Consider the following 14,510-nt stretch of genomic DNA (forward strand, 5'->3'; position numbering starts at 1 on the left):
ATAGGGACTCACTCTTCAGTAGAAAGTAGTTCCAAAGAGGATGAGTCCATGGATTATCCAGAGTGACCAAGATATTATTTCAGGAAGTGTTGTTGCTGTTTCATTTTTCAAATGTCATTTTTTAAAAAGCTGTGAGCAACATTAACCAAGTTTGATTTCCCTCCACAGCGTAGGTGGGGAGGGGAAAAGCTTACAGGCAGACACCTCAAAACCTGGGCAAATTAAGTCTAAACTATTTTTATGGGTCGATACCACGACAGATAATCAAGAAAATATGTTCTTTTGTGATTAGTGTGAACCCCTTTAACATGAGTTTTACACAGTATGTCACAACCAGGGGTTATGTTGGTGTTATAACAGTGTTTGTATCTGCAATCTTCCTACAGGGAGCCAGGCGAAGCAGGACTGGTCAATCCAGTGGCCCACCTCTGAATCGGGCAAAGAAAACACCCCGGTGTGCCAGCCAGAGGCCAGTCAGTGGATCCGGTTCCAGCTCTCCCAAAGCCCCAAAGTCCAGTCCAAGTACAACCAGCACATGTGCCACAGCCCCCAGGCCCTGGCCCCCCCTTTGTACGTCGATCGACTCACCGTCGACAACCCCGCCACAGGACTCTTCCCTCCCTTGGACTCTGGTCATCGCTCCCTGCCCCCGTCACCCCGCCAGAGGCATTTTGGCCACACACCTCCTCGGACTCCCTTGGTGATCAACACCATGACCCCACCGGGCACTCCTCCCATGCGGCGAAGGAACAAAGTGAAGGCCCCAGGAACGCCACCTCCACCTAGCCGCAAACTCATTCATCTGCTGCCGGGCTTCACCGCACTGCATCGCAGCAAATCTCATGAGTTCCAGCTGGGGAACCGTTTGGATGACACGCAGACACCAAAGTAAGTGCTTATACCCCTCTGGATTTTTTATGGCAAATAGTGGTGGCCATTTTGGAGCTTGGTGTGTTGCAATGTAAATAAAAGTGTTGAAAATTCAAAACCTAGAGGTGGAACCTGCTATCACTCTCAAATTGATTGACAGGGCTTTTTACCACAGGAAGGGATACGAGACAATAACAAGGTCAAAATAATTCATGTTTTCTGAGCCTGGTGTTTACACCTGTAATCTTTATAAACAGGCCAATATCCTCAAATCTTATTAGTAGACTAACACACACAAGAATTATTTTAATCCTGAACACAAATTCATTATCTTGGTAAATTATCCCTAATGTAACAGTCAGATAAATTTAGTGGAGGAAAAAGTATAATACTTAAGCTTGAACTGTAGTGGACTAGAAATATAAAGGTGCATGAAATGGAAGTACCTCAAAACTGCACTTAAGTACATTACTTGAGTATATGTACATAGTGACTTCCCACTGCTGGGTATTATAAGACCCCTTGTTGGTGTCAGCGCAAATACAATGTGCATTACTGGCAGTACTGTTACATCAACGCATCATCGTATTTTATGATCAGCCTCTCCACAATATTTTCTCCAGTAGGTGTCATGATTGAAGACTGTGTTAGATGAGGGTTTGTGTAATGAACTTACCAGAGATACAACTGTCTAGAAAGTCTTAAAAAACAAATTTTTCCTTTAAAGAATTGAGTGTTTAATGGTCAATGTTGTACTTTAGGACTGAGGCTACATGGTTCTTATTGCACGAATTTGTTTCACTGTCAAAATGACCTTGTTTATAAAGTTTCCTAGAGCCAATATTCCAAGTTAGCACCGCTCAGTCAGTTTCAGCAAATGGTCTGCCTGAAGCAAACAGTCAGAGATTTCAGTACTCCCTCTCCCTGACGTGCACAAGGTCTCGCAGTGTGATTCCATCTGATTCAAGTAGCACAGAAGGAAAGTTGGGCCCCACCTTTCCTTTCAGCAGTTTTACTCGAACATAATCTTCCACCGGAGCCCAATCAGATTAATTCCTAGGAGGACATCATTGCCTGTAAAGAACCAACGGCCTGTCGGTAGAGATAAGGGGCCTTGGGCTGAGTTCCTGACCCGCCATGCCTCTGTCTGGTGCTATGCTGATCAGATTTGGCCACAAACAGGGTCCACCACTGCTAGGTAATCAGGAACCAGAGTCCGCCTCAGGAGAGCTGCACTCATTTTGATAATGCCATTAGATGACAGTGCCCTATCACTGCTACACTTGGTAAGTTAATATTTGGGAGTTGTCCTCTGCCTTTACGATGGCCATCTGGGTTATATTCGGTGTGTGCTTGGTTTGCGGACAGGGCTACATCCACACGTCAGTGCACGTGAGTGTGTGTCCGTGTATCTGCACTGTGAGGAGTGGATCATAGCTGCAGTGAATAAGCTCAAACGTCATTAGAGAATTGATTACCGGTCCCTAAGCACTGATAGACTGCAGGCTGTGAGTTGAGCCCCTCTAATCAATGGCCTGTGTGTGCCTGGAAATGTTGCAACTCATCGAGACAGGGCAGATCTGCTGGCTTCTCTGGTAGCCAAGTACCTCTCATAATACATCATAATTGGTTGGAGGATGGCGCTGGCAAGCATCAAGTTGGTGGTTCAGTTCTGGCATGAGGCTCTCATACTTGTTTGTTTCCTATCTGTATGCAGGAGGGAATTGGCTTCATTGCAAACTTGGTATCTGTTTTTTTTCTTGATGCAAGAACAAATACCTGAAGGTAGAAGCCTGAAAGGTCATAACGTGCTACATTTTTAAAAAAATCTTTCATTAAAATTACCATCCCTCACCTTGTTTTTCACATAATGGCTCAGGATGAAAAACAACTTGCAAAACATTTCACCGGAGCAAACCGACCCTGACAAAAAAAATTTAACAATTCATACTTTAATGGTCGCTTTTCTGTGATACCCTGTTCCTTCAACACTACGCATATTTCCCCCTGTCACCAACCTCAGGATTTTAATAAGCTCACAGTGCTCCTTAGGTCCTCATTTTCTCTTGCTTAATTGCCTGGCACTGTGGCCAGGACACAATAACCAGAGATTACCCTCTGACCCCAAGAGACATTTTTCTCCCTTTATCTTAATGAGATATGGCCTGATATCTCATTATTACTGCATAACACAGCACAAAGACTATGGAGCTGAATGTGCAAGAATGCTTGGCATACCATGCTGATGGAAAACTGCGGTTTGATTTTGACACTGATGGATAACTGACATTTCATTTAATCAAATATAATAATTGCTCATTGGAATCGTTCAAGTTGTCCTGATATCTTCAGAGATAACAGATTACTTAATTGCTGTAGTAAACATAAAGTTAATTGTAATCTGCTATGTGAAAATGAATGATTGATTTTCAGATATGGTTAATATTCATGTTTTTTGTCTTAATACAGTCTAAAAAAGTATTTATGATGTTACCTACATTGTCTTTTGTCTCTAAAAGTGACATTAAGTGCCTTCTTAATTGCCTTTCTGAAATGTAATAGCCTCTATTTCAAAGTTAATTTGCCTTCAGGTGTGCTAGATGTGTTTTTCAGATACTGTACGAGGGTGTTCCTGCAATCACAGTCTGAAAATTGTTTCAAGTCGTTTGTATTGTAAAAACACTGCAAATACTCCGGTCTGCCGGTGTGAACCCTCATCTTCTGCTTAATGGCTTTGTGCTTCTTGGTTTAATCTTTTTGGCTGTGTGATAATGTGTTTTCTTTTCAGATCGCAGCGAACCACAGGCTGGTTTCCATCCCACCCTAGAATTAATGAGCAAATTGCCTCCTTACCAATGTGTTCAGTAATATGTATGGATCCAAGAAAATCTCACCCTGAGATGGAACAGCTGCCAATTTCGCAAGTCGTAATGCATTAGGGAAAGCAAACTTTCACCTGTGTGAGGAAATTGGAGTATAATTTCTCACCAGCTGTCGAGTGCAAGTCCAGAAACGTTCATTTTCATCTCATATTGATTTGTAGTTCAGAACTGATTTGGTTCCCGGTCTACTGACAGAGATCTTTGGGTCTTTTTGGGCCAGTAGATGCTCAGTTAGGGTCGTGTTTGACGGTATATATTTATAGGTGACTGAGCAGAAGGTTACAGAGCTGTAGATTGAGGCATTGATTCTCAGCAGAATGAGCAGGACTAAGACATTCACATTCATTCACAGTCATTTAAGGAAAAATATTGCTTATTTGAGCTTCAAACTTCACTCTTGAAAAGGAGTAAAGGTTTATAAATAACATATTATAACATATTATTATATATGATTTCATGACATAAAGTCCAGGTTTAACTAACATTCAAGTGACAAGGGCCTCTAGTGGCCGTAGTAATTATGAACATCATGGAAGATCGCCGTTGTTTCTTGTGCCAACATCAAACCTCAACCATAGTGGTGTCGGATCATAGGACAGATTTATATTTCCAGCAGTGATTTGTAATGGGTCATGGATCAAACAACAAATTTTGTCATTCAATTTAGTTGCACCTGTTATCTTAACAATTGTTGTTTCAGATACAGATAAATGTGTTCATCGATTTCAACCAGAGGTTCATCCTCACTTCCCTCTGCGAACCAGTATGACTTTTGTTAGACTATACTGACAGATATTGTGTAGTGATTATTAACTTTGATAAATTGTGGTTATTAAAAATGATTAATAACATATAATTATATTTATCTGTGTGCCAGACACAAGCCACTAGAGCATTAATCTTTAACCAGTGAGTCAAAGCCGGATAGAAAGGTCTGAACATGGTTGTTATCACTACAGCCTTTATTACCAGGAAACCTTCACTATATTGAATGAAATACTTTATTTTAGACTATATTTTATGACCTAGATATTGATATAGCATGTTAACGTTTTGTAAAACATAATTTAAATATATCTATTTTTGCCTAATGGTCCTTTAATGGAGAATGAAGATATCACTGATATTGATAATATTTTCTGTGGTGTCATTTCAAAGCATAAGATTACATTTAAATTTCCAGCAGATCTTTGGAGATGTACACTGAGCAGATTGTTCCTGTTCCTATGGTAATGAAGTAAAATTAGAACTTCAGGCATGTCTTTAACAAGTAGCATAATCTTGCCAATTAGCATGAAGCATGAAATCATTTGCAAATAACATGGTGGCCTTTCTTTTTAGAGTGGAAGCCAATGAAGAAATCTTACCTCCTTTTATGTTTTACTTTGTCCAGCCTCACATTTGCATGTAAGTTCTCGGATTTATACTTAGCTGGTTGTGATGCAGTAAAAACACCTTTTTTTGTTGTTGCATTTTAATCATTTTCATTATTGTAAGTTAAAACAACAGTTTGTTAGAAAATTTGTTTGTTCAGAGTTTGTTCAGCCTGAAGCAAGTATGCGGCGCAGAAACTGTTCGTTTCACAGTCACCCCTCCTATTTGCATCTGCACCTTCTTTATCAATTTGTGAAGACTACAAAGTGGAAAAACACATTCTCCATACAATAATTATAGAGTTGTTTCCCAGCATGAAAAAAAAGATAAGCTGAGTTCAGGGATGTTGCCAAGTTTAGGGGAATATAGGGGAGTAATTAATTTGAAATAAGTTTGAGTCATTCAGTGTACACTCACAGTAAATATGCATATGCAGTAAGGGACTGAAGTTTATATTTAAATACTTTGTTTTTACTTGATTTACTTTCATTTGTGCAGAATCTTTTTTGTTGTGAAATTGGTAGTACCTCAATAAAAATGTAGGCAGCAAATACTTTTAGCTTCTAATATACAGGAAGGAGGATGTTGACATTTGACAGCCAGATGTTACTCATTGATGAAAAGCCCACTATAATGTACGTAACTTAAAGCAAAAGCTTTGAACATTTTATACAATTTCAAGCATTTTTATAATTTATGAAGTTAAATTACAAGAAAGGGTGTGCAATAGGGTCAAATAGGGAAATGGAATTTTGTTTCTTTTTTATTTAAAGAATACAAAAATAAGTTGTGCTCTCTGACCTACATTGCTGAGTAATAAGACATGACTTCAAAGGTAACTAACCTTAAACAGAAAGTGTTATCTAAGTGGAAGATAAAATCATCTCTGAGCTAAACAAGAAATCTCAGTCTTCTGGTCATCAGTCAAAAAAACATGTGCTCTCTGTCAATGCATTAATCTTGGCAACCCATTTTTCCCAGAAGGGATTTGCTACAGACAGGGTTAAAGAGCACCACTGGGGGGTCAATACAGTGACAATGTCACTGTTTGTTTTGGTGTGATGACTGAATTTGCTGGTGCACTGGGGAAAATGTCATCAAATCACTGTTAACGGTACGTGACCCAATCGATTGTGTCCAGTATACAATCAGTTGTGAAATCTAAAGGAACACACTAAGGTGTGGCTCACCTGATGATTCTGAATTGATGTGTTCAAACTTCCTAGATAGACAGAAATGTACATTTATTTTATCAGCAAGGTACGATTTGTTTAATGATGCCGTTCTTTCCCGACATTTATTAATTTGACAGTCAGTCAAACCTGGGAACACAGAATCTCACACACACACACACACACACACACACACACACACACACACACACACACACACACACACACACACAGGCTCATACACTCTGTAAATCAATTAAACCAGCAGTGCCTTTGTTGACACGGTCAAGAGATTTGCTAATCAGTCTCTAATTTCTCTTTCAAGGATTATCCTGTTGTCACTGTTGCACTGAAAACACGAAAACAATCCTCTAAATTCCACTAAATTAAAAATCCACCTGAAACACTTAATGATAAATGATGCCAAACCAGGAGTAATACCCCGATAGCTCCCCTGTGAGGGAATGTGATACACAAGTTATTCAGTCAGTGACGTTTAGGGCCATAAAATCTATGGTGATTGTTCCTTATCCAGTGGAAAATACGAACCCATAGATGTATTTTAAGATGGGCAAAGCCTCCCTGACGTCAACCATAGGTTTCTGAAGAACGGTTTTGAAGCTCAGAGTGGGCTGCTCCACTGTTGCCAAAGAGGAAAATGGCTATAGAAACCAACTTTTTTGTACCAGGATGTAAACAAGTTTATTTTTGCTGTAAAGTTGGGCATTTCAACATGGGTGATTGATGTGCTTTTGGAGCCAGCCTCAAGTGGAGTTTTCTCATCTATAAAACCGCATGTAGAAACCGACAATGCTAATGTGACAATTTTGAGAAAAAACACAAAAAAGAAATTGTACCTTTGCTGAAATGCACTGATCATCACAAACTGATTACATCTCACAACACAGAAGTGTGTGCGGGTGGAATATTTCTTTGAAGCCTATAGCTGCTCAACATGTTAATAGTTTTACTTAGAAAAAACACAAGTGCGCCGGATACCCAGCACCACTTAAACTTTAATTTTTAGGCAGAAGTGCGACAGCAATTTCATTTTGCTTATGTTGCAGCCTTTCTATCTCTCTCCCTCTCCTGTCTTTATTTCTCAACACACACACCCCTTGCCCTCCCATCCCATCCCCTCCCCTCCCCCCTCTCTCTCCGTGCCCTTTTCAAAGCGGAGAGGCTCTTTGGGCTGGAGTGTCAATTAATGAACCTCGTTGTCTATGTTAATGAGTAGTAACATGTGTGCGTGGAAAAGGCCAAGTGAGTTTTCAGTCTGTCACAGACCCACTTGGCACGTCACACCAAGATCGTTCTGGAAAGTGGGCGTGTTTGTTTCTCCACGGTCTCTTGTCTTGCCTTCCCCCCGCCAGTGGAAATGGTAATATCATATAGTTAATACCACCTTATGAGACTTTCACAGCTTTTTGAATGTTAAGCACTTTCTTATTGAATTGGATGTTTGCTAATAAATCACATGGCACCGGGGGTTGGCATGATTCACCCTCTGCTCCTCTCAGGGTAATTCTACCATGCAACACTCAGGGGAAGCAAATTTGCATCCATTCCATGACTAATTTAGCTGTTTGCTTTCACTGAGCTAGTGTACACATCATATATTTCTCTCCCTCCTTTTCCTTTCCCCTTTCTGTCTCTGTTTCCTTTTCTTTCTCCCCTCACTCCTCTCATTATGCATCTCTTTTGAGAACCTGTCAATGTGTTATTTCACCATCATCTGTAACATCTACAGATTCAGTCAGAAAATACATTCTTTTATTAGATTTAGTTTTCTCTGTGGCTTCGATGACGGAGATCAAGTGTTGAACATCACTCGGAGAGATTTCGCTAAAGGACTGAGGTGGTAGATACTTAAAGTTATGATCTGTAATCCAAATAAACTAACCCGTATGCAGGACTTGAACCTGTTATTACTCTCAATTTGATTTTCAGGTGTTTTAATACACAAGCAGAAATAACATTTGATTGCAACTGAATATAGGTGTAAATGTTTTTCTTGTCTGAGGCTGTTAAAGGCTTGTTTGTATCAGCATTGTATGTAAACACAGCAGTAAAATAGATCTTTGTTTTCAATTATGTGATAAGAACTGTGCAAAGGCTGACTTTTTCTATTAAGGAGTCAAACTCCATAAGTATGTGCATATGCAAATAAAAAAGACTTGTATTGTAAGAGATTAAATGAAGCAAGTAAACAATATTTTCTTATGAGATACAATTTTAGAACAAAGCAAGTCCATTGTTTGTAGTTCAGGATACCTCAGAGTGACCTAGTGCAATTATTACATGGCCACCTACTCAAGGGAAAAAAAAAAAGAAAGCCTTGATTCAGCTTTAGGTGTATTAACTCAAGACCACACGCACGTAGCATGGGGTACAAAAAACATACACAAAGCAGTAATGGCAAGACAGTGGCCCTTGGCAGGATTTATGACTCCGTCCGCTGATGAAGCACTGTGATATCAAGCTCAAAGGTCAAGAATGAGCTTTAAGCTAACATGGACAAAAAGTCCTAAGAGCCATATAGAGTAGAGGAGCTATTTGTGGGTGCCCCTGGTTACTGTTAAAATCTCATTGAGTTTGTCCATAGACAGTTTTAGGTGGTTGGAGCGTTGGACTGACAACTCCACCAGTTGAATTATCAATACAGAGGATGAACAACTGTTTATTAAATATGTGTTTTGATAAATAGTCAAAGGTGCAATCCTACGTATATAAAAATGTTAAGATGATGAAAGATACAATAACTTAATATTCTGTTATGTCTGCTGCTAATGGAGGGCGGGAGCAAAAAAATGACTGTTGAGAAAAGTGATGGGACAATATGCAGCTAAAATTGATTCACTTTCAGATTCTTGGTCAGTTTTGAATTAAAGCAATAACTATGAATCGGTATTCTCTGATTTACTCTTCTATATAGATAAAAATTAAATAGTTAAGGAGGAATTCCACGATAAATGATCTTTTCTTTGCGCTGTACACATGATCAAATAGATTCTTGTTGGCATCTGATGTTAATACAGGTGATTTTTCTAACACGGTGTGTGTGTGTGCTGCTCACAATTAGCTTGTATCTATGTCATTTACTTGGATTTGAAAGTTTGGCTCAGATGAATTCTCTGACCCTTCCCTAACAGTGATGAAATAGGCAGGACCCTGAGGTTTATTACGTTGATAACCTCGTTGACTGTGGAAGCAGCTGCTGCGCTGAGTGTGCATATGTTGCTAAGCAACTGTCAATGTGATCAGTGTGTTTCTGTCAGACTCAATAAATAATAACTAGGAATGTCTTTTTTTTTTTTCCAAACGTCAACTTTGATTTTAGCTTGTTGAGTCATTAATATTTATTGTTCAGAGGAAAAGATTTCAAACTAAGTTTTCAGGGGCTTTAAGATTTGCTATTTCTGCAACTTTTACAGCTGTGTTAATCTCATTCATGCTTGTGTGCATTTTTCTGTTGCTAATTTGCATGAACATATAGCGAGGTGACTGGTTAGCGATGTAGGAAGTTGAAATCTCCATTCTTAATCCCTGCCTGCAAGATGCTAATTGGTCAGCTGTTTCTCCAACTGGCTGAAACAGTCAATCACAACATGAGACCCGTTTGAGTCGCTGAACAGATCTGGGATGTGGGTGACGGTTCAGAGGTCTGAAACCAGGCTAATCTGGGAAACACCGATTGAAGCAGAAGTACCGTTGCTATGGCTACCTTCATTTAACCATAGCAACACTTACCTACATCTTGTGCACTGATTTAGAACGAGGATGTAGTTGACTGGAACTGAGCTGTCCAGTGTGGGATCGGACAGACATCTGACAACCAATCAGAAACGGGTGTTTTCTGTGGCTGTGGTGTAATCACATTGAAACCAACACCAGAAGGATCCAGAGCTCCGGCACAACAGCAGCTTCAGAAAACAAAAAGTAAAGCAAAAAAACACAAGTAGATACATTAACTCCACTTCTCCATTCAGTCGACTAAAATGACTCCTATTTGGTGCTGCTGAGCTTTGTTTCACGGACAGATCTGTAATCTGAAGACATGTTTATAGTGTGTGGCGTCAAAATCGATGCCGCTGCTCCCCAGACGATCCACTGAGATACAAATCCGCCTCTCCCTGGGACACATCGTCACATTAGCCGACGACCTCTGACCTGCGAGGATTATTTGTCCCACATGCTCCGCTGTGTGCACTGCACAAAGCCACGTATGTCAGAGCGGTGAAATAAATGCACGTATGTTTCAGAAAGGGGGGGGGCATCGGTGCCCGTGGTTTAAGGGGGAATGTGAGTGTGTATCTTCTTTACGCCGTGAACAAAAGCTCATCCATGTTAATCAGAGCTTTGGCCCCATTGCCATTAATGACAAGTCAGGTGAGAAGGCATGTCAACACCAGGCCCTTAACAGCCAGACGATACCAAACCCCCCTATCCCATCCATCCAACCATCCATCGGCCGTAATGAGCACTCATCCCGAACTCCGCCGGCGGCCCAGAAATTGGAGTCATGATTATGAATTTATATGAGTGTTTAGGAGTGGCGGTTAGCCCAAATGCCACTGTTGCTGGCGGAGAACGCATTTATTAGGTTGATGGTTTTTCTGTGGTAATTTGTGAATGAGTGGGAGCTGGTTGGGGCGGATAACAGGATTGGAGTGGGTGATTAGAAGTTATCCTTAAAAGTTGTGTAATTCTTTTTCTAAGAAGATTTAAAAAAAAAAAAAAGAAAAAAAAGAAAAGAGGAACTCTGAGAAATGACCAAGCTGTACACAGGAAGGATTTATAGCATTTAAACTGCACAAAGCATTTAGTTAATTCCTGTGGAAATCTTGTTTTGCTCTTGATTTGATTATATGAATCGGAAGTTTCCGGACAAGATCATTAAAGTTTCATTTCAACATGTCTTGCGGGAAGATCAAAGACTAAATTTGGAGTGAGAAAATGATGTCAGACATTGCCGTGACGAAGATCAAGCGCTGAAACAGGCCATATTGACAGCTGCCGTCTGATTTATTAAACAGTAGAGAGTGACTGTTTTACTACCCAATAACCATAGAGGGAGTTATTACCATCGTTCATCATTCAGGCCATCAAATGGAGGCTTTCTTCTCAGTGTTTTGCTCTGACGTTAAAGTCAAGACAGATAATATCTGCTCCAGGTTCTATATTGTCCCTGACCCCCCTCCTTCTTTTTAGGCTCACTGTTATTTACTGCTCTGCCTGTGCTTCAAAACTACCACTTAAACTGCACAGCTGTAGGCCAGATAGCTGTTTTCACATCCAGCGCTGTTGCTTTAATACTTGGATTAGAGAGTTTAAGGTTTGAGCTATGGTTTCATTTTGACAGAATAGAGAAAATAAATTCTGATTGAATTCAATGCTGGAGAAAACACGCACACACACACGCACACACACACGCACGCACACGCACGCACACACCTGCTGGCGTGCATGTTACAGATATAGAGAATGAGGCTGGAACATGAGCCTCAGAATTTAAAAGTGTGGATTTCTTACAGAAAGAGATGATGATATTATGTTTATCTGCAAAAAGACTGAATGTTAGTGTTATTGTTAGTTATGTACAAGGCCATGATACATTGAACCTTATATAAAGCAAACAAGCAGTCAAATAAATCCTAAACACACAGGCAATGGAAAAAATATCTACACAATAGTCCTATTATAGCAAAAGGGAAGACATCAGAGAGATGAAAACCTTGTAGGAATTGTTAAAGGACTGACAGGAATTTAACTCTGAGCCTCCTGCAGGAAATCATTTTCTACATTTCTTCCTCTGTGTCTGGTTCAAGACTGTGGGGTTTTCCATCTATATCATCCGTGTTAATGGTAGCCATCTGTTGTGGTTATATAATGCATGTAATGCCTACAAAACAATTTTAATACATTTACTTGTATTTCTTAGCATTTAAACTACAAATTAATTTTAAGTTTGTCTACTTGATGTTATAATGTTTATGATTTTCATTATGTCTAGTGCCATTTTAGTATTATTTACTACTGAAACAGTAGCCTTTCACTGTATTGAATGGCTGTTGAATGTCTATGCATTCTGAAACTACCTTTTCATAGAGTCCATCTTTCCCATGCAGGACTCAAATAGTTTGCAGACGCATTAAAAAGAAAGAAGGAAGGAAAATGGAGAGTGTCTGCACACTGGACTAAAACTACCAAAACTATTTTAAATTAGACTGGGAAGGGTTGAAACATCTATTTATTCCAGTCCAATAAAGTTTGGGGAGCTTTAGTACGGTGTCTGAATGCTCTCTACTTTTTCCTTCATTGAATAAACTGCAGCTGGCCCAGCACTGGACTGGCAGCTGGTGCATGGGGCACATTTGACATAACTTGGATGACCACATTTGATCATGAGGTCAGCATTACTGTCAGACGGGTCTATTGACTGTCTTCTTAGTCTTCTTTGTCAAAAGAAATGGAAGTGATGAATCTCCTCAGCCCGTCTTGAAAATACATGCAAATCTCTGGAACCTACAGACACTAGGACACCTAGGACGAAGTATAAATACTGGAAGGTATTTAGATAACCAGTTTCATGGTAATGTATAAATAAGGGTGCCAAGAAAAACAAAAGAAATTAGTTCATGGAAAAATTAATTGTCCTTGCTAAGATCTCAAAGGTGCACCTGGGCTTTTTTTTTTGTTTCTTTTATTTAAACAGAAACTGATCATGTGGTTAACCACACAAATATTGACACACACTATGTGTGATAGGCCTAGACAAACTGTTTTAGTACATGTGCAGCCTTGGGCTGTGCGGTGAGAAAACTCCAGAAACTTAAACAGCAAGCAAAGCAGCAGTTACTGTTAGAATTCAAGGCCGTAACAAACTGGACAGTTACTGCATTTGCCTGCAAATTGATTAGGACTTCTGCCAACAGCATCAAATTGCGATTAGTTTAGGAAGGGATCTTGTACATGTAGTGACGAAGGATCTTAGAACACCTGTTTGCATTTTAAAGCGTCCGAGATGAATAGTTCTTTATTCCTATTCATCCCAAACAATTCAGCTGCAAAATGAGGTACGCATAGACAGAACAGGAGTGTATGGATGTACAAAAGGCACGAGGACAGTTTTTGAATCCAGTCCATCAGTGGCAAACATCCAAAAGTTGGATGCCAAGAATAATTCATCATTGATCGACACAACTTTTTCTGGTTGCGGGCTTTCAGAGCATCTCGGCACCGAGGAATCCTGCTATCGGTTCAATACAGACTCTTTTGTGGAACCGCAGAGAGTCGCTATGAACGACAAATCATTGCCAGGTGGTGGAAATGCCAGCATCGGTAATGACAGTAAACCACGGTGCCTGGAGAAATGGTATTAGACTGAAAAGTTTCATAAAGCGAGACTGTCACGGCTGCTCTGACCTGAATACAAAATTTCATGTTTTTCAGCGAAAGAAAACATGTTCTACAAGAAATGTTTCTGCAGGAGAATTTGTCAGCTCATCTCATAGATGACAAGGGCTAAAATTGACAATTCAAAAACGCCAATCTAACACTGACCATATCACATCTAACTGTCAAGCAGAGATGCTTTCCTCCATCGCCATGACAACAACTCTCTCCCTTGTCTCCACTTCTGCTTCTGATACTTTCTCACTGGGGGTGTGCTTCCATTATGCAGTTTGAAACTGTGGAGCTTAGTGCATCCTGCAAAGAGCAAAATGGGTGTTGCAGGCAGAGTAAGTGGCTCTTTGCTGTTGTAGTTGTTGAGATATAATGACAAATTGAAGACACTGAGCCCTAAGATCTTATGCCATGACAGGTGTTTTATCCAGAAGAAAGTGCACATGTACTGTACGGTGTATTAGATTAGACAGAGTGCGAATAATTCAAAGACAATCGGGGGGGTCAACTTTTTCTCTGAGGCAAAAGAGAACCCAGTACAGTGCAGGCATGTGCTTCAGTGAACTGACGTGTACAGTCCTGACAGTATCTTGCTTGTTTAACTAAAACTGTCAAATAAATGCAGTTTGAGTAGAAAGTACAATATTAACATCGCAAATGTGATGGAGTGGAAGTTTAAAGTAGCATAAAATGGAAATATGCCATTAAAGTACAAGTACCTCAAAATAGTACTTAAGTACTGTACTTAAAATAGAGCTACTTTATTACTTTCCACCATAAATAATACAATTACTTAGCCTTTAGC

At 39.9% G+C, this 14,510-nt stretch overlaps 1 protein-coding gene across 1 annotated transcript in view; it reads left to right on the forward strand.

Moving 5' to 3' along the window:
• The window catches only part of ksr2 (kinase suppressor of ras 2), a 96,450-nt gene that overhangs the window by 26,687 nt on the left and 55,253 nt on the right, over positions 1 to 14,510 (forward strand). Inside the window, 1 exon segment of the mRNA XM_056376087.1 lies at positions 387 to 888. Within this exon segment, the coding sequence (XP_056232062.1) occupies positions 387 to 888 (502 nt within the window).

This window comes from Seriola aureovittata, chromosome 5, assembly GCF_021018895.1.
Source record: "Seriola aureovittata isolate HTS-2021-v1 ecotype China chromosome 5, ASM2101889v1, whole genome shotgun sequence".
Classification (NCBI taxonomy): Eukaryota; Metazoa; Chordata; class Actinopteri; order Carangiformes; family Carangidae; genus Seriola; species Seriola aureovittata.